A 24,930-nucleotide genomic window follows, 5' to 3' on the forward strand; every position below is an offset into this window, starting at 1 on the left:
GGCTAGGAACAGCAGATACGCACAAAGGGAGGAAGAGCCCCAGAGACACTGACATGCAGCCCTGGCAAGCTTTCTCCCTCAGTCATCACTTCAATGCCACACCACAAAAAATGACTGAAAAACACATGGTCCTTCTATGCGTGCACAATGGGCTATTATAGGCCTTTGCATTGTAAAATAAACTCCAGCAAACAAATCCATAGAGGCTCAGACTTCAAAACAAACAATAGTACATGTGTATTTTTGACAGTAAGAACTCTTTTTTTTTTGGTGATAAATATCTTTGCGGATCATCTGACTTTGTGTCACAAACATACACAAACACACGTGTGAGTGTGTATGTGTGCGAAGCGGTGTCTAGGCCGCGGCAGCATCAGGAAATTCCATGGGATGTTTTCAATAAGAACGGGCAGCAGCTGCCAGAAAACTGGCAAATGAAAACCTGCTGAAGTCCACCATAGAGCTCCAACAACACACGGCCTGCCCTCACAGCACTCTGCAGCTCTGCAGCTCTGATGATAGTCTTGCAAATATGACTGTAAATGAATTTGTTTGTTTGTGACTGTGGGAGAAGGGCACAAAGAAACAACAGTATTGCGAATAGCGGTTGAATAACATAGCTTACGGAGGATTGGATGGTGTTTACAATAGTAACAGAACAAGCAATGTGTGTGCAGTGTCTACCAGCAGGCTCACTGCTGGTGCTGCCATGCCACTCTGTCTGAGGGGAAATAGTGATGCGTTCACTTGGCCTCTGAAGGGAAACTGTGTCATGCTACAGTAGATGTCTGTGATTGGTACCTATTACATAATAGTTATAGTAATCATTAACAGCAGTCACCACATTTACCACCGTTTTGAAGAAGAGGATGAAAGACTGTGAGGACACAGAGGATGGAAAAGCTGAATAATTGTAATTGTAAATATTCATTATGAACACAGGGTTACTCACTTCAGCCAAACAGAAATACAACAGTTTGAAACATTCCCTATTGTCAGTCTTTGCTCTACATAAGCTTGCTGGCTGTATAGTAACACATTAATGAGTGTGTCCCATCACACTTTTATTGAGGAAATTAATTTGAAGAAAATATGAAACTATTTGAAATGATCTTAGGCTAACATTAGACATGCACTTAAGTCCAGAGATTCTCTGTAGTTTGTAAGTGAGAACAGAAACGTCTGCACAAGTCTCTCAGGACATTTTCCACAAATCCTCCTGCCAACTCCTCAGCATAATCTCTGGATAATGTCCGAGTGTGAGCACAGCAGGAGAGGATCCACAGCTGTGGAAGATCCGAGGTGAGTGAATAGGCGAGTGTCTTTGCATCGCGCGTGCTTATTTCAGACTTCGCCACCTCACCTGGAGTCCCAAGAGATTCTCCTGCTGCTGTGAATGCAACTCACCCAGACAGTCTCCTGCCGCGCTCATTATATGTGAACAGCAAACTCTGGACTATGTCCAGACTCATTCATGTTGACATCCAGCAGTCACAGAAAAAAAACTTTTGTTTGATTTTAAGCTTGAAAACAACCGCACTCTGTGAAACAAGTGACTGAACCATGTATCAATTAACAGCCCAAACCGAAAATAGGGAGTTGCAGCTGCTCATGGTGACTATTGACTCGTTCCACACTACATGTAGTCATTTGATATAAAGCCAATTTAAAAAATTCAGAGTAGGGGAGTGAATGCTGAAGAATTGTTGACTTAAAGTAATGTAAGCTCACTGCATGAGAATTCAATTATTTCAAATATATTCTGAATTACTGACTGAGATATTACTGTTGAATGAGTTGCTGCTGTAGACCAGTGAAATCTTGGCCCAACAGCAGACTCCAGTGAGAGGATAATACTGCTCAGTCAGACTCTTTTATACTGCCCAGAGTAATTAAATTATGCCTGCTGGAGCTCATTTAGCCTGTCTCGGTAATTTGTAACAATAACCTGTTGGTGCAAGTGAAGAACAAACTCTGTTAAAGCATGCGTGTGCACGGACATGTGCACAGGATGGAGGGAAACTGGGCAGTGAAATGAGCACGAATCTGCTTTTGGTGTGCAGTGAGAACAAAAGCGTACATTTTGCACAAAATGGTACATTTGCTACAGGAAGGTGTAGGTGTACACTGGGAGGAAAGGGGGAGGCTGGGAAGGAAGGTGCTGAGCTGAGCAGAGATGGATTTCCTGCATGAACCACTTTATACACACGTCGTATAGTTTAATTACCCTGTGAGAAAAATTTCTGGATCAGACTACGACATCAGTAATTCTGGAGGGCCTTGACCCGAGCGTTGCCTCAACTCTTTCCCGACAGTCCTATTTTCCTTTTGCACACTAGACAAGGTTCAGTCTGGAAACAAGGGGTCCAAAGAAAAAGCAGCTGAAGAGCAGTCATTAATATGTGTCTGTTTTATGGCAAAATGCAACCTGACAAACACAAAAACAGCCACTTGACAAGGACTTAAAAGGACACACCAAGACAAGAATACAGTACCAGAGAGACCATGAGCCTGTCAGACTGAAGGCCAAGATCCCAAAAGTTTCCATGTCCCATGGTGTGTTTATTCCATGTTAAACTTCACACAAAATAATACCATAGCGTACAGTAAGAGTCCACCTCCAGCAGTAACACATGTCTGGTTAATGGCATTTCTGAGATCTGACCATAAAGATTGGATTTTATATGATCACATTGTTTTACACCCACAATTGGCCTGAAATAGCTGTAATACATCTCGTTGAGCTGTATTTAGTTTAAAACAGGTCTGGATAATCTTAGCCCTCACACTTTGTGTCCTCTTTATTCCTTGTCATTACTCAAAGCATGTACTGTTGTTTTAATCATGATCGTTTTACAAAACTAGGCTGCAAGTTGATTCTAGGGCCATTCCAAAAAGAGCAATGATACAGTCAGACCTTTGCAAGTACAAACGGTCACTTTATACGTCCTTGCATCACTGAATGATAAAATTTCATGGTTGGTTAGGGCCAATGGGAAACTGGGACCAGCAGTGACAGTTACGGGACCATAAAGACATGAGTCAGTGTCCTAAAGATAGAAATGGAGGAGGGAATTGGGAAGCTTTGTGATTAGAGCATGGGAGAAACATTATTAAGCCTGATTTATTAGAGCTTTTGTGTCTCATTTTTGGCAAATCTGCATCAAAAGATAGGCAAAGCATTAATAAAACAACCTGGAGTTTGTCATTTGAGATAAGATTCCAACCAAGTCAATTTCTCTATGTATTTGGAGAGTGAGAATGAAAAGTATTAGTGTGGTAGACAAATGTTAAGCTGCATTTACCATCACTAAAAGATCAGGATGAATATGTTTTTGTTAAACAACTTGTTTTCTATTAAGATGTAACCATTTGTCTGGTTATTAAATTTGCCAGCTGCATTTATTTTGCACTTGAGAAGATAGTTTACTTTAGATCTCCACTTAACCAGCTAAAAATCAGCATTATTTGATGAGAAATCATTTAATGAAACCTTTGCAGTGTTTTAGTACCCTGAACATTATTTAGTTAATTAGTATATTTAATTTAACATCACTAATATCAAATTCCTTGGGTTTCACAGTTCACCCTGAAGGAACCGGTAGGGAAGGCCCAGTATTTAAGTGAATCATTAATTGACATTAATTACATGCATATTATGAGCAAAAACTGAATAAATGAGCATCACAGATGTACGTATGCAACTAAAGGAACTGCAGTAGTCCTACCAAAAGATATATTATTATTACAACTATAGCTCAATTATGCTTTTTCTTAACAAAAATTAAAACTACATGAAAACAAGTATGCAATTTTAAGAGAAAAACAATCAAATGAGTACGGTTAAAGGTGCTACATGTAAGAAATGTATTATATCAAGACATTAAATGACTAAATGTGTCAAATCATGAGTTCAGAGAATAAGGAAACATGTTTAAGTGAAATGCTGGCTTCACAAATCCAGTAGCACATGGGATGCCAGAAGAGTGCAGCTAGCTGTTAACGTCAGAAAAATGTAAGCTCAAAAAAACACCCTGAGCAGAGGAGAAGCAACACAAACATCTGCAGTGAATATATGTTCAAATATAGATGGTTGAAAAACAGAGAGGAAGTTGACAACGGACTGTCTGGAAGAACGCCTGGAGAAATGGATATATGCACTGGAGGGAAGAGGAATGAACGTTAGTAGGAGCAAGACAAAGTTCCTGTGTGTGAATGACAGTGAAACAGGTGGTATAGTGAAGATGCAAGCAGTAGAGGTAGTGGAACTGGATGAGTTTAAATACTTGTGGTCAACTATCCAAAACAATGGACAGAGCACAAGAGAGGTGAAGAAGAGAGTGCAGGTGGGTGGGAATGAGTGTTCAGGGCTGATGTGTGATAGAAGTGTAGCAGTAAAAATGAAAGACAGTAGTGAGACCTGATATGATGTATGATGTATGGAGTCAGTGGCACTGTTTAAAAGACAAGAGTTAGAGTTGGAGGTGACAGAGCTGAGGATGCTGAGCTTTTTATTGGGAGTGACCAGGAAGGATATGAGGTTGAAGGGTTTGGAAATAAAGTGAGAGAGGCAAAGTTGAGATGTGCGGAGGAGGGATAGTGATTATATCGGACAAAGGACGATCAGAATGTAGCTGACGGGTGGGAGGAAAAGAGGAAGACCACAGAGAAGGTTCATGGATGCTGTGAAGGAGGACATGAGGACAGTTGGTGTAACTGAAGAGGACACAAGGGACAGGGCAATGGAGGCACATGAGCTGCTGTGGCGACCCCTAAAGAACATTTGATCATCTCTGGAGGCCCACAGGCCACTAATCGTTTACCACTGGTATGTGTATAAGCACTGTTTGCATGTTTAAGAATGATTCCGAGTATAAGCATGCATGTGTACATATGTTTGTGTATGCGGCAGGTTACAACTGGGATGGTTCTTATCACTTCACACTTGCTGTCAGTTCTCTCTCACACAAGGCTGCAGCCTGTAGGTGACCTGACACATATGTTCACCTCCCATCCACCCAGGTCAGGTTAGACACACGGGGAAGCTAAACACACAGCTGCTTTACTAACGGCTAAAAATTTAGAGGCAAATCTGGAAAACATGAGCCTGCAATAGAACAGATTTTAATGATAAAATGTGCCTCTTTTATTACCGTAAAGAAATGCCAGAGTAACATTTTACAGTAAGATTTCCTAAATCTAGATGGAGGAATCTGTGTCTGTCAGTTTTTTTGACAACTGCTCATTAAATCAAGTGAGGACCTGAGGAAATACAGTGTCAAGGTATTTTTTTAGCCCCAGGTCATTTTATGGGGTGCACATGACAGCTGTGACATGAGTTTAATTTAAGAGCAACAGTATTTGGCCACTCTGGTAAAACAATGATATTTTGGGTTCACAGGTTTACATTTTCCAATTTGTAGAATCATACTTTTGTCCCTGTGTTGCCTGTTGGCATGTGAGATATCAGCAGTATAGTTTCAAAGCCAGACCTGGAGGGGGTCCACTAGTTTTGTATTAAGAGATGTCGTTTCCACATACTTCAGATACTACATCCCCTCAAGATGCACTACTGAAGTACGTAAACCATGAGATTTATAAATAATTATTCAATGGGGGGGTTGAATTTAATGATGCCATAAAATGTTTATGCGCACAAATGATGCAGGACGTGACTATGTCATGGCAGGGAGAGCCCACGAGTCATGACTAAGATGTCATTTTCAATTTTAGTGCTACATCAAAGCTTTAACTTGGCTACATTGAATTACAAATGATACAGAGACACAATGTAATGTGAGAAACTCTTATATGTAGTATTACCTCATTGGGTTCATTCATAAATATGGTGTGTAAAAGAAAGGGATGTCTCATATGCACTCATCAGTGAAACATTGATTTTTTTTTTTTTTATTTTTTTTTTAACGTTTAGGGGGGCCAAGAAATGATGGAGGAAGGAATCAGACCTCCAGCAATAATATATAAGACTGTGTTCTCCCTCCCTCCCTCAAACACAAACACCCACTCACCCTCGAGGCTGTGCCGCCCATTTTCAGATGCACTAACTGCACATGTACAATTATACAGTAAACAGACGCACAGACATACACCCGCCACCTGTTTGGTGAGGAAACACACAAGTACATAATGTAACACACACACACACACACACACACACACATGAATCCCCCTCAGGACACACAACGCCATTCAGGCAACATTAGCAGCATTAGCCAGGAATGCTAATTGAAACAAACAGCTCATGGTTTCTTTATTTCTGAGGTTGGAGTTGGCTATAATTGAGACTTACAGTATGTGTGCATGTGTGTGTGTGTGTGTGCGCACGCCATGGATCTGGGAACCATTGTATATCATTAATGTCCTGCCTTATCACTAGTTCTGCTTTAAAGTCAAAGATCACAACCAAAGAAAACCTGACGGCTCTTTCACTTTACGCTCAAATGTAAACGTCACACACTCAGCTCCAGTCAGAATATGTTTGGAAAGAATGCTTACACATCACCATTCATCCCTCCATCCATCTTCTACCACTTTATCCTCCACATGAGGGTCGTGGGGGGGGAGCAGACTTATAGCTCACCTGCACCAAAAGCAAAAAAGTACGTCTGGTTAGGATTCCTCTGCAGCAGGGCGGACACACGGCGAGCCATCCGCTCGTTGCGTTTGTAGATGAGCTCCTGGCGGAAGTAGCTGTCAATCTGTTGGGCAGTCGTACGGTCATGGGCTGGCAGAGAGCTGTTGATGAAGTGAGGCAGCTGGAAGAAAGTAAAAGGAGAGAAAATGAATCATTTAAAACACCAAATTAAAAGTGCTGGGGCTTGACAGTAATGGAGTGCCAGACTCAGTTCAACAGATGGTTTTTAAACAAGGGAGCATAAACAACTGTTTATGCTGAGAACAGAGAGAGCGGAAATGTTTTGGCCTTTTTCATGTGTGCGAGTAATTCAATTTGATCAATTGCTGCATCAAGAGTCAAACAGTACAAAGAGAGGCCACGTCGGGCTTTACTCTTTGCTGCACCAGTGAATCAACAGTGTTTATCTGTGAGGATGAGCAGAGGTCAACAGAAGTCAGCAGAGATTTTTTATAGCTCTACCTGTTGACATAATAATATACATTTTCAGAGGTATGTCATGTTCCCCATTTCCTGTTGCTCCAACATATCATTTGCAGCCAGAAAAATAGTTTTCTAAATATAGGAGAATTTCACTTGTTGCCAAACTTGTTTGCCACATATTCTAATTATAATGGTCTAGTTTGAAAGTCGTTTCGTTTGTTTGCATTACTGCCTTCTTCTTCTCTTCCTCACCTCCACACCGACTACTTTGCAAAGCCGTAAAATATTAGCATTAGATGTTAAATGTCCAGTTAATAAGAATTACTGACATCTAATGGTGAGACTGAAGATTGCAACAAATGGAGGACTCCTCCCTTTACCAAGAATGTCACAAAACCACAGTGGTCTTCGCAAACAGCATACCTGTCATTCCTCTTTGTTTTAGTATGAGTGTGTGAAGCAAACAGTCTTCTCATTTCCTCCTCAAATCAAATGTTGGAGGTCTTGGAGTCGGAAGAAACAGAACCTTGTCTTTATTCTTATGTCTGTGTGCGTCCTTGTGGTTTTGAGTGCAAGATGTGTTAAATCTGGGATTGTATTGAGTGTGACAGGAACACACACATGCATGCGTGCAGCCTCTGTCTATCTGAAACTGAGTTACAAGTTGACACAACAGCAGAGCTGCTGCGAATGGTGCGTAAATCAGCGCGTGTCTGTGTGTGAGGTGTCTCCTGACTCCTGAGCGCGTGAGGGGATTTATTGTACCACATGTGAACAAGGTGTTGCTCTCCAGTGCTCATCCAAAACCCTTATCTGACACATTTTCTCTCACTCCCTCTCCCGCACATCTGTTTCACATTGAAATGTTCTGATTCACACCTACTGCAATCGGAGTATGTATTTCTGTCATTTGTGATGCACTTCAAATGGGGAGCTTTCACAGAAGGGATGTCAAGTGGAGCCATATCAGATGGTGCTGAAGATTGAATATGAAACACATCTGACTGTTGAGTTGCATTTTGGGCAATGTAGGGTGGAATACATAAAGTCTCTATCACTGGTTCCGTAGTTTTTTTGGTACCATCAGACATCAGACAGGCCATTTTCTCTTCTTCTTCTTCTCATTATTGCTATTATTTTACAGTTATTTCCATGTTTGAGGTTGTTGTACTTGTCTGTTAACTAGTTCCACATACTTCAACGCCTTCAACTTCAAACACAAAACGTTCATTATAGGATATTATTCAGACCATTCAGAATTTTGGAATATGTCAAACTTTCTGAAATATGAAATGTTTTTCAAAGACAATTTCAAGAAACACACTTCAGACACAGTCATGTTACTTACTGGTTCCACATATTTCAATGTAGAAGCTTCATTCGGACTTCAAATTCACGGAATTTCATTGGTGTGTATTGCATGAAAGGTTCTAGAGTGGAGAGAGTTTGTTAAACTACTTAAAAGATTTCGCTTCGACTTGCTCTCCACTCTGCATAGATCATCATACAACATCATTTTATGAAACTAGACAAATGTGTCTAGTTATATAGATGTAATATTGTAATAAAATGTGAAAAGGCAAGTCATTTCAGCGAATAAAGTCAGTTAAATGTGTGTTTTTTTACTGTTATTTGGCAAGCTGCTGAATTCAAGACCTGATCAAATCCAAATGGTTTGTATATTTTAAGCCACATTACACGTTTCATTTATTTGCTTCTAAATACAGCAGTTAAGTGGTAAAACAATGCCAGACTCGAAGTAGGAGTGCTTCATCATTGCTCCGCTGGGTGAGGGTAGTGTGAGCGTTCGGTCAGAGAGGGGTCAAGGTGGGAGTGCAGCAGTAAATGCAGATAAGTTATCGCAGGAGTCCATAAGCTGCTCTCTGTCCCAAACTGCACAGGAAATGTGGAGTGACAGCGAGATATTTTCTCCTTCCTCACCACCTCTCCCTCTGCTTCTCTGCACTCATTTGCTTCATCAGTTTTTTTACTTTCTTTTTCTCTCTGATTTCCCTGTTTGAAGTCACTTTTTTCATCTTTTCCTTTACATTTTGTGCACATTCTATTTTCTTTCCCCCGAACATGACACAATATAAACGTTTACCACATGATATGATAATATATTCCAAATGAATGCATCCAAGTGTTTTTTTCTTGTGTCCCATGTTGACATTGTGTCTCTGATAGATTTGAGTGTTAAAATGCATTAAATTCCCTTGCATCATTCTACTGTGCTGTGTTCTGGGGCCCATCGTCGACCTCTGTCTTACATAATGAAGATAGAGCTGGGAGAGCATCGTGGGTGTTGGAGAACTCTGGAAAAGGTCCTATCTATCAAAAACACCTGCTCTTTTAAGCCCTCAAAGTTTTCCTGGCTACAGAGGGAGGCGCCAAAGTGGACAACCAAATTGCTTAAGCATATGCTGGGAAATGTTGATACATGTTATTGCGATATAAGGAGCAGAGACAAACTGGTATAAAGCATTTGACTGCAGGTGACATAAATAAATAAAAGCTCTTTGCGGCCCCAGCTGTATAAAAGATGGATAAAAACAGACACAGAGAGTTCGGGAGGATTAACAATAGAGCCAAGATGTCTGAACGGTGCACTGCACATCTTTCTTTCTTTTACTGTGTCTCTACTGCAAATTGCAGTCCCTGCAGTTCAGTGGTAAATACATGGTGTGTTATATTTAATGACACTTTAGATCAGCATGGGAAGTAATCGTGTAATGAGGATGCTCTTCAAGTGAACGTGAATTTGAAGGTGGAGATGGAGAGTGATGTATTTACCGTGTGTGTAAACCATATCGAATGACCTTCTGACAGCTCAGTATGAAGACGGATGAGTGGGCCGTCACACCAGGAGCAGAGGCTATGTTAGGAAGCATAGAGCTACAGGGGATCAGATGGTGTATTTAGTCCAGAGCTAATAAAGTGTGACACTATCCAGTAACTTAAGGTTGGGATGGATATGGTAATGTGCAGTTTTGTGTCACTGACATGAAAGCCTAAAAAAGACTGAGGGGATGAGAGAGTAATGGCAGTGAAGTGGATGTTAGCTGGTTAAATTGAGGATCTGACACCTTTTTGGGCAGAAGCGTCAAGTAGTTGCTATTTGTGTGAACATTTTTACTGTAGGAAATATGTCTCCATTCTTTTGCCGTCAACACTTTATTCTTCACAAAGAGAGAAAGCATCTACATCAAGCCAGTGAGTGCATCAATGCTGCTACATTTACCAAAAATGCAGCATCTGGCATAACATAACACCGTTGACGTCATCTTTGTATTGAACAGTTTGACAAGTGGCTCAAGGAATGTGAAAGGTTTTTTTCCAAGACTATAAATCTGCTGAACACTAACGTCTGTATGTCCGTAAGCTTTTCATCTCTTTATTGAATGCACTGTCACTTCATTACGTCATGGAATAACACAATGACTTAAAAATGACACTTAATTGTAGTGCATCGCCAACCTACGTACTCACTTATGCTCTTTTCATCTTTAATAAACACATGTTTGTTCAATTCATGTTTGGTATTTTACGATATTGCACTGCAAATATTGCCTTTTATCTACTTTTTCCAGCCGTAGAATGTCTTAATGTGCATGTTATCTGCATTTAATTGAATTGGAAAAAGGAAAATCTATTGAAAAATCTATTGAAAATTGACCCCAATCTGTACAACTCACACATACACAGAAAGACCACTGACCAATCCAGGATTTGATTCTAAACAGAGGCTTGATTGTGTTGTTTACTCTTTTTGTTCCAAAATCACAGTCTCTACCACATACAAAGTTTTAACACCTCAACAAGTCAGATGCTCTAAAGACAAACCTGTGAGGTGTCATGGTTGAAGATGATGGAGCTCAGGTCACCGCAGTTGTAGTGTGTTATGAGGTCCTCAGTGGTGTAGGAGCCCTGCAGGCTTCCTGCTCGAACTCCCTCATGCTGTAGCAGCGTCTGGTTCAAGGCAAACAGCACCTGCAGGGAGACAGCGAAAGATGAAAAAAAAAACAGGCCTGCTGTTAGTTTCTGTGTGCACAGACTTGGATTTCTCTGCCATGTGCAGAGGAGGCATTTGCTATAGGGAGTAATTGTGCCAGTTGTGTTGCCCCTTAAAAAATATGTCATAAATACGTCTTAAAAAAGAAATGAAATGTTCATATATTTTGGATTTAGGCTCACTACAAGTAAAAGCAGATTACAGAAGACATGATAACACTTCACTGACTTTCTTCTGAATGGAGGAGAAATCAGGGGAAAAACAGAGAGAGAGTGAGAGCTAGACCCTTTAAAAATAAGAGTTACTTTTCTTTCACCAGGACCAGGGTGCCTTAAATTCACAGCTCCCATTAAAATCACCAGTAAACCCTCTTTAGAGAGAATTTACAGCATGCAGCCACCAACCAGCCAATGACTAGACAGCTGTCTGAGACACCAAGGGTTAACCTCTGAGCCGCACCACCTCTGACTGTGCTGTCAATCACTGTTCAGCTTTCTCACAAAAAAAGGAGGAAACATGCTTTATTGTTTTATCTATTTCCAGAACTACACAGTAGATTTGCACCCAATGAAGCATTTTCTGTTTGCTTGATTTGAAAGAAAACAAAAACGTGACTCAGCTCATCATATCTTCAAATCACACCGCACTAATTACCAAGAACCTTAACCAGCACTTTTGGAAAACACTGCAGGAAGAACGTCATGGCCTGCATGATTTATGGAGCCGCTTAAGGCCGATCCAGCTGCACAACTGACTGAAGCAGATGTCAAAAGGCTGCGTCGTAATTCTTGCAATTAAGTTATATTTTTTGCAATCATAAATGCCCATACTGTGTATATTGAATGCTTCAACTCCAGGTAACCTTAATGCTGGGATAATCACAACCACGCTCAAAGCTCAACCTTGACTCTCTCATATTATGTTTGTGAACCAGAATTTTGACTTTGTTCAGTGTATGTTTTTAATCTAATGCAACGTGACAACTGATGAGCTAACAACATATACAGCAACTCTCATTATCCCCTTTTCTTTTTTGCCAGCTCTTTCGCCACTTTCACTCCAAGAGTCGACTTCCTCCTCTCATCTCGTCCAGCATTGGATCCTGAGCCTTCCCTCCCACTGTACTGTACAACCAAGAACGCAGTCTGATCCTGTTTATTCTTTTTGACGTACACTTCATCCAGCATGTTTTTTTTGTTATGCTTAGCGCCCCATCATCACCCTGCCAGAGGCGCATAATCAAAGAATAGGCCTCCAGCAAACCTGTGACCACTTCAGTTCAGAAAAAAAAAAAAAGTTTTTTATGCTTCTCTCAGCTCAGCACCAGACTTCCCATTCCCAGAAGCACCCCTACTGACTCAGTAATGACACTATACCTCATTTAATTTTCTAGTTACATCTCACATAGGATTTCTTTTTCTTTTTATTGCTCCAAATTCAGAGTAATGTGAATGTGTGATGCCAGGCCCAAAGAGGATAATACCTGACTAACTGGTTACAGTAGCTCCTTTGGCTTTTGCAGTTGCTGAGTCTGTGCCAGCAAGTTGCCCCCTCCCCAAGTCCTTTGGCACTCTTTTCCAAAAGCAACACCAAAGCAGGTCTCATGGGCGGTGTCAAGGTCTCGGGCTGGCAGAGCACACACACCTGTGGCTTTTTGTAATGCAGCCAGCCTTAGTAGTTTCTCTTAACATGGCAAACTGCACTCGATGTGACATGACAGGGAGGGTGAGTGAATTGGTGGATGGAGGGTATGAAAGACGTGTATTTGTGCGTGTTGTGAGTGCGTGTGTGCATGTCGTTATGTTGTTAAGGGAATTCTTATTTCAATATTGTCCGTCTCCCGGGGATTGAACATCACTGCAGCTGTAACCATGACGCCTGAGTGTGTGCGCCGGGCTGAATAAGTGCACATGTCAATCAGTGTGAGAAAGGGAGAGGAGGAGAACGAGGGAAAACATTCCCTGTGTGTGTGTGTGTGTGTGTGTACACTTTGCATGTATATGCATCAGAGTGAATATGCGTGTGCGCATGCACGCGTGTATTGACAGACGGAGTGGTTGTTCTCATGGTGAAGTGGTCCAATCTCTGTGTCAAACTGGATCTTTAACAGCCAGGCCTTTTCAAAGTAACTATAGCACTGGCTCCAGTTGTTCACCACACAGTTGACTCCACTGCAGGTTTCTCTTTGCTCCTTTCTCTTTTGTCTCAATGCATGCGTGAGAAACTCTAATTGTAATTAAAGAAAAAGAAAAAAAGATTTATAAGAACAAAGCTGGAAGGAGCAAAGCATATGGATGATTTTGGAACCTGTAAGCTGAGCAAAGCACTCCAAAAATTCATTAGTGAGCACTGGAAGGAAAACAGAAAGAAAGGGGTCAGGCTGGAGTGGGACTAACAAATGAAAAACATTTAAAATATCACAGATCTTTTATATTTCTGAGTGAAAATGACATTTATCAACATGTGTGTGCATTGCAGCAATTGGACTTGCAGTGCATTAAAGCCAGGCTAACAGTGTTAGCATGTTTGAAGATTTTACAGGACTGAAGTGTGTAATGAGTAGGTGCCGATGACAAGGTGCTGGAACCGAGAGAGCTCACTCTTGACGAGTTCATCACTCCCCGAGAATTCCTCCCTAAATCTGAATCAGAGGATGTGAGTGATGGATGGCACTGAAGGGTTTCAGGCTGTGATACAAGAGAAGGGAGTGTCAAACTGTGAAGGCCAAACACTAAACCCTGGCAAAGAGGAAACCATCCAATACCTCGGATTACTGTTTCGTTGGCAGCTATAGGTGTCAGTAAAATAAATGGAACGAAAGCAAAGCAATCATCAACAACAGCGAATTCCCAAATTAGAAAAATAAATAAATACATAATAACATAAAATAAAACATATGCCTGTACTTCCCTGACCCGTAACTTCATCTGGTCTGGTGAAACAGTCAGACACTATTCCACTGTTTCTGCAAACTGACAGAGAAAAAAGGGAAGGAAGAACAAAGGGGGAGAGGTGAAGTGGTATGAGACGGACAGAGAACAAAAGCCAGAGATGTGAAAGTGTGAAAGAATGGTATAAGACAAATAAAGCCTTGTTAGAAGAGCATGTGTTTTACAGATGGGGGAGACTCCTCTGTTTAAGTGAGTTCAGTGTAGACACATGGGCAAAAGGCCTGGCGTATAACCAGACTGGTGAAGGAAACCCTGGTGATTCCTGCCAGCATCAGGCAGGAGAACTGAAAAGTTTTTGTTGCGACACACATTCCCTCTTCCCCTCCTCTACTGCATGTCTCTGTTTGTCTTTCTGAAGCAACTATCATAGCTCCGTTTTATTTATTTTGTGTCTTTTACCTTTTTCTTTATTTAGGCATTACACAAAACACATCACACGCATCACATCGTCAAAACTGCTTTATTTTTCAGTCTTACTCAAGCCAATTTGCAGCCGCCTCACTTTACTAATGCAATATTATGTTGTCTCTGTGTGTTTAGCCGTAAAACAAATGATTTCCACTGTGCAGTGAGTCACATGGAGATGATAGCATTTGTTTTTATTTAAATGTCCTCAAAAAACTTATATCATTTCAGAAGAAATGTGTAAAGATAAAAATTCAACAATGTTTCACAATTCTAACTCTTTCTTATCTGGGTCTTGTAGAAAACCACAACTTTACTGCCCAAATCAAGTTGTTTTATTGCAACAGTGGATGGCTTCATCCTAAATCCCTCTCTTGACAAACTAGTACACATGAAAGAGAGACAGAGAGAGAGAGAGAGGGGGGGAACATATTCCAACAATATCTCTGTCACAGAGAGTAAGAAGGTTTATGGGAAATGTGGTCTTAATAAAAAAAAAAAACAGTAAAGATTAAAACACTGAACGCTCGGTGCTGTGTTTATCGTGTTCACAGCAAGCCCTATTAAAAGAGGACTGCGCTGTTCTTGCATTGAACTCCTATAACTCTGTCAAAACCTGGCACAAAACCAGTGCCCACACTGCGACTTGACCTCTCACAGCTCTGTCAGTGGTCGTTAGATATGCAGACAGGCTACAGAGGTAAACTCCTGTCTTTCCAACAAGAAACAACACAGACATATACTGCTGTCTTCTGGTTGCAAAAACGTCTGTTGTAAAGCATCAAGATTTACAATTTGACCCATGCCATGTCAGTTTTTGAAACCAATGTCACCTGCAATGGCTTACACTGGTGACCACCCTTATTTGTCTTGCTTGATCATCTATTTTCCTCTACATAGTTTACAAAATTGAACTAATGTTCTATTGTTTTGTATTGTAAACTAGCAGTTCAGACCACTAACTCCTCAGGAAAAAAGTAGGCTCACTTTCCCATAGAAATGACTTATTTTTTTCACTTTTGCACAGCTCCTTGTTGAACCATGCTTTTAAATGTGAAATCACTGTAGTTCTCTTTTAATTTAATTTATGGAGAGAATAGAGAGAAACCATCTCAAATTACAATTCAGTTTTCCCTCTCAGTCTTTATCTCTGGTCTGTTCAGTCTTTTTTTGGTGGTGCGTTCCCCTTCACCGCTCTCCTCTCCCTGAGAGCCACTTGTGTTTCATTGCCTGAGAAAGAGAAGAACTAGACCCTTGACCCAGGACACGCACTGCTGGGTTCCTCTGGGCCGAGCTTGCTTCCCCCTGGGCTCCAGCTATAGACGAAAAGAGGAGCCCTGAGTTCACAGCACCCTGGGGTGACCAGAGGAGAGGATGTAGGGAGTTGAAATAACATCCAGGGCAACCCAAGAATAGGAGAAGTGCGATATCTCATCACCATTCCCCACGGAGCAACCACCAAAAAAAGAGTGGATACCAATTTCGTGTGCACTTTCCAGTCACAGTACAGAAACAAAAAATAATGAATAAAACACCCTTGCATTCATTTTCTTTTAACTTATACTACGGCTGCATGCTTGAATGTACAGTGCGTATAGGAGTTGCTTGAGTGTTTAAAAAGCTCGCCGCTGTCTGAGCTTTAGAGTCCACGCAAGCTCTGAAAAGCACCTTGAATACATTAGGGTGGAAAGATGGTGTCACACAAGACCACATCAAAGTCCGGACAGTTTTATCATTAACGGTCCGCGAGACTTTGACTCTGAGGGAATCGTGTGACGTGTCAAAGGCTTTAACAACAACATCCAAGCATATAAACACCTTAAATGTGGCCCGAGCATTACCAAAATAGTTTTACAGGCCTTCGGCACCTTTCGGTTCACTTGCCCATTTGAAGGTAAGCGGTGCTTGCAGCGCATCACATCTGGCATGAGTCGCAGCAACCCACAACCATGTTTTCCTTTAAATCTTTATCCCTGCTAATACTCATATACATGCTGCACACTTAAAAACACAGCCACAGACACACACACACACACACGCTAATAATTGCACACAGTACATTTGTCTTTGGGCGATACCTGTGTACAAACCACATACTGCAGGAAATTGAATCGTGTTTCTCTTTTGTCTCTGCTTCTCTTTGTCTTCTGACTTCCTTTCTCTCAACCCCTCTCCCTCTCTTTCTCTCAGAAAATCTACCTCGTGCCTCAGTCTAGGAAATCCAGGGATTACCAGAGGGACAATCCCAGTGGCTGAAGCCTGCTGCTCTCAGCTTCCACAGAAAGCCTTGCTTTCTTCCATCGCGTTCTCCCTTCCGTCCTGTCATATTTCCCCTCTGTGGCAAGGGGTGAGGGTGTAATCATGGGAGATATCCCTCTCTTTGCTTTCACTATAGTGAAAATGTTCTAACCTTCCACCTCCTCCTCGTACTTTTCTTATCCATTCTTCCCCTGACAAAAGTTCACACGTCAACTTCTGTTCTCCCTTTCTCTCGTCTCCACTCAGTCTGTTCTTTACTCTAATGAAACCCGACTTATCGGCACCCACACACATAAGAATCTCTATCTCGCAGCTCTACCTACACTTGTCCACAAATAAACCCTGCTGTTTGACTTGGCAAGGAGTGCCTAAGCTTTCCTGCCCCCCAAGAAAACAGAGAATATAATAAAGTATCACTTGATTCTGAATGTAAAGGCACACAGCTGTCCACGAGCGGAGGCTGTGGGGTGTGAAAGTGTGGTGGAAAATTATAGAGGGGAATTTGTGCTCAATTTTATTTCCTTTCAGTATCAAAGCGTGGGACTAAGCATGGACAAATATATAGAGTAGAGTAGAACAACGTGTCTGCACATTACAAAAATGCATCTTTGAAGTCATTGAAGGGAATATCTATGGGGATCAAAAAGCTTAATTGTGAAGGTAAATTTAATTAACGTTGCACTATACATATAAAAAAGGGAAATTATAATTGTAACATGAGTCTGCAACGTTTGAGGTAATTGTTATTGGCCAGCAACTTGCAGCCAAAAAACTGCTTACATCTACATAATATTGGACATACACTCATTCCTGTAACACAGAGCACATTTTACACAGTTTCTGCTGAATTGTACAAACTGGCTCAAAAACAAACCCATTGACATTACAAGGGACAGGTGCTTTGGACAGTGATGATAGCACCATTTCAGTGCTAGACCTCCTTATGAAAGTGCCGACCAGTCAATGAAATGTTGTTTTATTAAATGTGTTCATTTAGCTATCTTTAAAGAAAAACATATGTATATTTATGGAGGTGCTGCGGAAATGTCTTATGGGCAGTGTTGTATCTGAAACCTAAATAGGCCTTCAAAAGATTTCCACGTTCAATTTTAATAAAAAAAGAATTAGGAATGCAGATGGTGTTGGGTGAATTTACTTGGCTTCACCAGTCGAATATCATTTTCAAAAATGTTTAATTCCATTATCGTCTTTATTCCAATAAACTGTTGTATTTTCTTACAGGATCAATGACGTGAAGAATATGAAATGATCTCACCAGGCAACACATCTGTCAGATGTCCTCCTGTTATTTTAAGGAAAACAGAATTAAAGGCCTTGCTAATATCTAGCCTAGATCAGGTCACTCTAACTTATCTTCACTGAGAGCTCGTAGCCCACCAGTAACATCATGGCCTTCACTAATACTAACAGGTTTCACAGACTGCTTATTTTCCAAAGGAAAAATTCTCATTGAATTCCATTGGATTTATCCAGCTCCCATTATGATGTGTGATGCTATCCAAACCAGATGAGCTGGGTCTTCTCAGCGGCATGAGAAAGCAGCAGTCAAAAACAGCCGTATATGCTTAAATATGCCTCCTCCTCAACCAGGACCCAGCCACTCTCTCTTATCTCCCTCAGTCTGCGTTGGTTGGACTGATGGTTTTAGACAGATTAATTCCCAAAGAATGGTTTGTCCTGTGCAGGGTCCACATCTGAGATCCGGCTGAAACATGAGAGCAGTACAAGATCTAACGCATGGACATAAATTGTGTAAAGAAGAAAAAAATGAATCCAGATTGAGAAATAGCGAGAGTCCAAACAGTAAGGAGCTGTGACTGAATCATCCCTTTTAAAGAGATGAATCCTTGCAGAGGTTCCTGTGTGTGCGTGCAAGTCCGGCAGGCACTCAGCCTTCAATCATCACACATCATTTTGATTATATTCAAATGACGTCATGTTGAGTCAAAGTGATTTTTCTTTAAATAAATCGCTGTTTCAGTTAAGGATCGTGTGTGCACCTCAGCTAGAATCCAAGACTGATTTGTTCTTGTTTGCACTATTCAACAGGCAGATTGGATTTCTCCTGCAGAGTAGCAGACGCCTTAGTAGTATAGAGTGTAATTCAGCAGAGCATAGCCATAAAAACCATACATTCATATGAAAGTAATATGTGGAGAGGCTTTTATGTATGAGTTAAAGTGTGCATGTTGTGTCATCAGAGGGTTAGAAGGTAAATGGATGAGGAGAAGAGGAAGAAAAACAAGCGAAAAAGATGATGAATAATGAAGAAAAAAGAAGAAAGGGAAAAAGCTGCAGGACACACAGCAGGAGGCATAATGTAAAAGAGTCAAAATTCAGCAGGCCAGATGTTTACGGTTAACCGCGAGAGATAGAACGAAGAGAAAAGGGAGCAGACCTATTATGCACCTATCCTCCTTCCTCCTCCTCCTCCTCCTCCTCCTCCTCCTCCTTCTCTTCCTCTCATGGGTCTGGAGCCCAGCTGTCAAGCTTTGTCCGTCACATCTCTCCTCATCACCCTCCCAAAGCCTCTTCATCCTCAAGACTGTCCCTGTCCCTCCAAAAAGACATCAAGTCTCTTCATCAATCATCAATTCTCAAACATCTAGCAGCCCTCCTTCCGTTTCCCTGGATATGTGTTCCCATTCACGAAGATCCAGGTTAAAGCCCCTAACTCTCTGCTACCCATTCGTCTTGCTCTTTGTTCCTTGTGTTATTCCATTTGATGGTGGCTCTCATTTCACCATTGTCACTCTGTTTATTTAGCTTTCACATCCTTCCTCCTTCCTCTGCTCCAATTGAACAGTGTTCTAACTGTCTAATTGTCCACGGCAGCAGTAAGAGGGGACCACACTTCCTCTCCTCTCCTCTCCTCTCCTTAGCGGTGTAATCCCGCACAAGTACAACATTTCACGGCAAATCAGCAGGAGAAATGTTCAATTTCATGCAAGGATATTCAGCCTGTAGAAAAACAGAGACAGAGCAAGACTGTAAACGCTTCAAGCTTGAAAGAGGCTGAGAACAGGCAGTGTACGTATGTGTTTAAGTGTTAAATAGGACTTTTGCGGCGCGGAAACTACACTGTGAGTTAGGGTCACGTTGCTCTGTCTTTTCAAAACATCATGTTAGTGCATCCATGAGAAAAGCTGTGTCCAAATCATCACCACAAGGCGAACACACTGCCAGAAGTGACGCGTGGAGAAGGACATACAAACATAAACAAATGTGCACAACCATCGCCACTACTCCAACCGACATTTTTCCAGCACTTACAAGTATGAGACCACCAGAGAGACTTGTTCTGGGGCTGTTGAATCTTTTCCTATCACTTTGTGTTAATTCCAAGACTAGCCCATGAATGATCTGGCAGAAGAGGAGGAATGCACCTGTTGAGAAACTTTTCATTGTTTTTCTTCCACCTTGCTTTCTACCAAAATGTCATGCAGGAATCACATGACGTTTGTGCAAACTTGGAGGGTGTGTGATCCCTGCAAAGTCCAAGCATCTGTAGGGCTGTGGTCACGTGTGGGACCAGTGCAGCTTCCCTTCACAACAATGTCGAAGCAGCTATCTGAGACAAACATGCTAACGAGAAAGATGCAAAATTCAAGACAGAGTCAAGTGATATGCTGAAAACTATCTATGTTGTAAATTCTGCCAGTGCTGCACACACAGTCGACTGGACCTGTAAAAATACAAGCGACGACCACTCAGCTTCTAAAGCTCATAAGAAGAACAAGGAGAAACACCTCTAAGTGCAGCTCTACAAACCACAACTACAGCAGATTATGGCAGATTCAAGGTGAGAATTAGTCCAAGACTTTGTCGCTGTGTGCACCAAGTCAGACGTTCCTCTAGAAAACCTAAAGAGGCCACAGCAGCGATGAGGAGTGCAGCCTGAACATGAACGTAAGTATAAATAAAATGCAATTTGGAAAGAAATAAACCCGAGATTTGACGGCACCTGTCCACGCACCTACTGTCTGACTATAGCCATCAATCACAATGTTTCAACTCATATGTGTTGTACTTGAATCTCTATTTTTCTCTAAATGGGAACATAACTGACAAAACAGACATCATTTGCTATTGGAGAAGACCTGTAATTACCAATTAACAGTTCTTTCTGCAACTAGCAGAGACACCCTCTACTGGCTAACTGCTATTTCTGTCCTACATCCTGGGCATCACTTTAAAACTGATAGACTAGATTCATTTTAGCAGTCTATATGCAGTCTGTATGTAATCTAATCTAATGTAAAGCTGATTTGTGTATATGGCATTCACACAGTGTTCATACACAGCGTAGGAGACATCCTTTCAGTGTTGCTCTGGCCTGATGCCAAACATCAAAACTCTCCAACATCTGTCATTTTTCTCCGTCTTTCTGTGTAAATGAAAAGCAGATGAAAAACGGGCAGACTAGCAGTCTCTGTACCCGCTTCTATACGCTGAACTGGACTTTACTGGACCGACTGGAGGATACACTCCTTAATCCACTTCCACGTCATGTGGACTGATCATAGAGAGCAATATCACACACTCACGCAAGACTGAGGAAAGGTAATAGGAAAACACTCCCACGCAGGCCTTTAAATGTCAGCCAACAGCGCTCACAGAGAAGTGGAAGCTCAGCTGGTGATGAAGACCAGAGTGAAGAGAATGAAACCCAAAATGATAGGTGGTCAGACGTGAAGTGCAGGTAAAAAGCTGAACATTGAGTATAAAGAAGTGGTACGATAAGGATTACCTTGTCATGTGCTTCTAAGATGTTTGGTCAGATGTATTATGTCTGCACTTTTCGAAATCCGCTGATTAAACATTTACATCTTTGATCCATTCATTGATTTGACTTTTTCTCTTACATTTCATGTAAAAAACAAAAAACAAAAAAAAAACACAACTGCAGTTGTGTGAATGTTTTCCAGGAGCGTCTTGCCTTATTTATTATAGGATCACATCTCCTCCCTCACTTCACTTTCCAGTCCACTTAAAACTACAAACCCTGAACCCTGACAGAAACATGAAATTGAACTCACCACTTGAGTATTACCTGGCTCACTTCACATTTGTTGAAAAGTTCTGCAACCTGTAAATCTTTAAAACCATGGTTCTCCACAAAGGCATGTGAAAACGTGGTTTATTATTAACGGGAATAGGGTCCTCACATTTGAAGGTGTAGAAGAATTATCAGTACTTTCATTGCCAACATTCACAAGATAATATCTTTGTTTTTTGGAATGGCCCATTTTGCTCTGATAACATCGGTAAATGTATACTTTACGCTTTAATCTGAATTAATTGCATAGTTAAGATGTTAAGATGAAACGAGATTCATGAAGTTAGCTCATCGACTTGGGCGCTTCCTTAATACTCAGAACCTGTGGCCTATGTAGTAATTAAATAATGGGAATTATTTACGCTGACAGCAGGCCGATAATAAAAAATGAACTGCACAAGAATGAATCATGTTTACGAGCAACCCATAAATGAGTCTGTCTGCAGCATCGGGCCGTTTATCAATGCTGGAGGAAAGAGAGTTGGGGAAAACATGTATTTGTGTAAGTGCAGAAGTGTGTTTGCTTGTGTTTGTCTGTGAGAGGCGGAGAACACAGAGACAGAGGGAAGCAGTACTTGTATTTGACAGTGTGCACAAGACGGAGAGCAGACTCGGTGGGAACATGGAGACAGAGGAAAACAGAAAAACAAACACCAGAACTTTCGTGGATGCACGAAGTGGGAGGTATAGTGAAAGTGAGCTTAGTGATAGGACATGGGAAAGAACTCGTCTGTGCTGCCGGTGGTTTGGAGGTGGAAGGCAGAGTCTTGACGACATGTGGTGGAGGGGTTACGGTAATGCTGGCCATAGATTAGTAGCTCTTCCTCTTGCTGGCCTTGACTAGGAGCAGCGCTGGCTGTCACATCAGAGACGAGACATTTAACTGCTCTCATAAGACTCTCATTATTTCATAAATCTGCAGTTCAGACACTTCGCCTTGTTGATTTGAGCCGAGGCCAAGGCATTGAGAATGTTTTCATAATCTCCTGAATTTATTGACAACCTTGATTCATTTTTGTGTCTTTGTGCGTTTGCGTGTGGGTTTTGCTCTCTCTGCTTTTGGTTGTTTGGCAGCTGTGTGAATCAAAATGTGCATGTTATGTACGGCATCCTATTTGAGCGCGTCTGGTTTGCACATTTATTTATCCCTTTGTAAAGAGTAAATACTTCCATTTTTATTTTGCTCCGTCACATTCTTGGCTGTTCTTCTTTATCTCTGTGTTGTCTATTTATCTGCCTTTCTGTTTGTTTGTCCTCTTTCTTAATTACACAACACAGTCTATGTACAAATACAGCAGTACTTAGGGACAAAGATGGGCATTATACAACACCCTCAAATTTTGGCAGACGCTTGATGAGATGCCCTTAAAAACAACCCTTTTCTTTCTTGCTTACTTGCGTTTCTGTGAGGCACAGACATTCGTATGCACTTCCATACTTCCAAAGTGCTTGGTATGAAGAAATCCAATACGATTAAGACTATGATTGCTGCCTCTAATAGTTTTAGCACCCATACACTCTATTAAGGAAAACATTGGGTTTGGACCACAGCTCAGCACAGACAGAGGGGATCGGTCTGTGGGAAAGACGCATACGTGTGTGTATGTGCGATCAGTAGGTGTGAGTTGTACATATGAGCCTGTACATCTGTGTTTATGTGCTTTTTTTCCCCTGTCTCGTGTGTGTGTGTGTGTGCGCTCTTCTCTGAGCCGCCCGCAGCGGCTCAAGGGCAGACTATGTCAGCCGTACTGAGGGTTTGTGGTCGCCCTGACCAACAGATCACAGGATTGTGGCTTTAAATGGGCCGCAAATCATTAAAAAAAGGCCACACTCATGGAGAGGGAATGTTGAAGCAGACGAGCGGAGTCCTGGATAAACAAGATTACAACGCAGGCAGTTTGTGTTTGGTGGAAGGCAAAGAACAAAACCTCAGCAAAAATAATGAGCAGCAGAAATGACAATAAATGTGAATGTGGATTTGTATCCAACTAGAATAGAACATTGTTTTTTTTTTTATTATTATTTTGTTCTCTTTTTCTGATACAGAGGAAGGGAATTGTGTATTCATTATTATATTACATCTTGTTCTGTTTCCAGAACAAGAGGAAACAGCTGCTCAAAACTCTACTATAAACAAGCAGAGGTCAGTCGACAACATCGGCACAAAAAAAATCACTTGCCAGGAAGTGACCTGGGGAAAGGATCATTACGGCGATATCAATTTCACATGATTTGCAGTATCTTTAAGTGGCCCCTGATATTTAACAACATACACTTTGCATGGTGTGGCTGTATTAAAAGCTTCGCTCCCCAATCACACACTACGCTCTCTGTAGAGCCACAGACGCACAAACAAACACAAATACACACAATACAAATACAAGTCCCACACGGACACGTGCAAAAACACAAACATGCACATTCCTCGGATTAATAAGTCAAGTCTCACCACAGAGGAAACAATCTCCTGTCAAAGTTGCTTTGAGATTACAGAACTGTTCATTTAGTTTTTATTGTGAGATGTGATTTGATCTCTCTGTGGTGTACAGCGGACTAGTGTTTGGACAAACTGCTCGTCTGAACCATATCTTTGTGCACTGAGAGGAAAACGAAGAATGGCTTCTCTATACCCCTTGTCTATCTGTATGCATATTACTGGTGGCACAAATGGGAGTTTTTCTCCGTTTCTAAGTTCTGTCCATCTCACCACATTCCCTGCCGGGCCAAAGCCTATCTTAATTAACACTGGGATTTTACTAGAGTACTATTGATTTAGCACCAGGCTGAGGCTCCACTGTGCTTCCTTGAAAAAGATTGTCATGTGTCTCACACACACACACACAGACACAATGTTGTTGACTCAAGGGTCACTGAAAACAATATCTGTCAAAGTCAACAGAGGAGTCACTTCAAGCAGCGCCACAGTCTCTGTGTGAGTGTTTATGTGTTCTCCTGCATGCATGAGTGTGTGCCGATGACCCAATCATCAAAGTGTGGTTAGGGGTGAGTAGCCATGGTTTTAATGGCGCCGCATACATGCACACACACACACACACACACACACAAAAAGAGAGAATAATGGTAGTACTCTACAGCTCTCGCATATAAATGCCTTGTTCACCACAGCCATTGTTGTAAGAAGTAA

General features: G+C 41.4%; 1 protein-coding gene across 1 annotated transcript in view; it reads right to left on the reverse strand.

Annotated features, from left to right (window-relative positions):
• trabd2b (TraB domain containing 2B) overlaps window positions 1-24,930 on the reverse strand; it is a 59,670-nt gene that overhangs the window by 13,706 nt on the left and 21,034 nt on the right. The window contains exons 3-4 of the mRNA XM_044043462.1: window positions 10,922-11,068; window positions 6,602-6,776 (exon numbers count right to left, since the gene is read on the reverse strand). Coding sequence (XP_043899397.1) covers window positions 6,602-6,776; window positions 10,922-11,068 — 322 coding nt within the window. The remainder of the gene's footprint in view (window positions 1-6,601; window positions 6,777-10,921; window positions 11,069-24,930) is intronic.

This window comes from Solea senegalensis, linkage group LG14 (assembly GCF_019176455.1).
Source record: "Solea senegalensis isolate Sse05_10M linkage group LG14, IFAPA_SoseM_1, whole genome shotgun sequence".
NCBI lineage: Eukaryota > Metazoa > Chordata > Actinopteri > Pleuronectiformes > Soleidae > Solea > Solea senegalensis.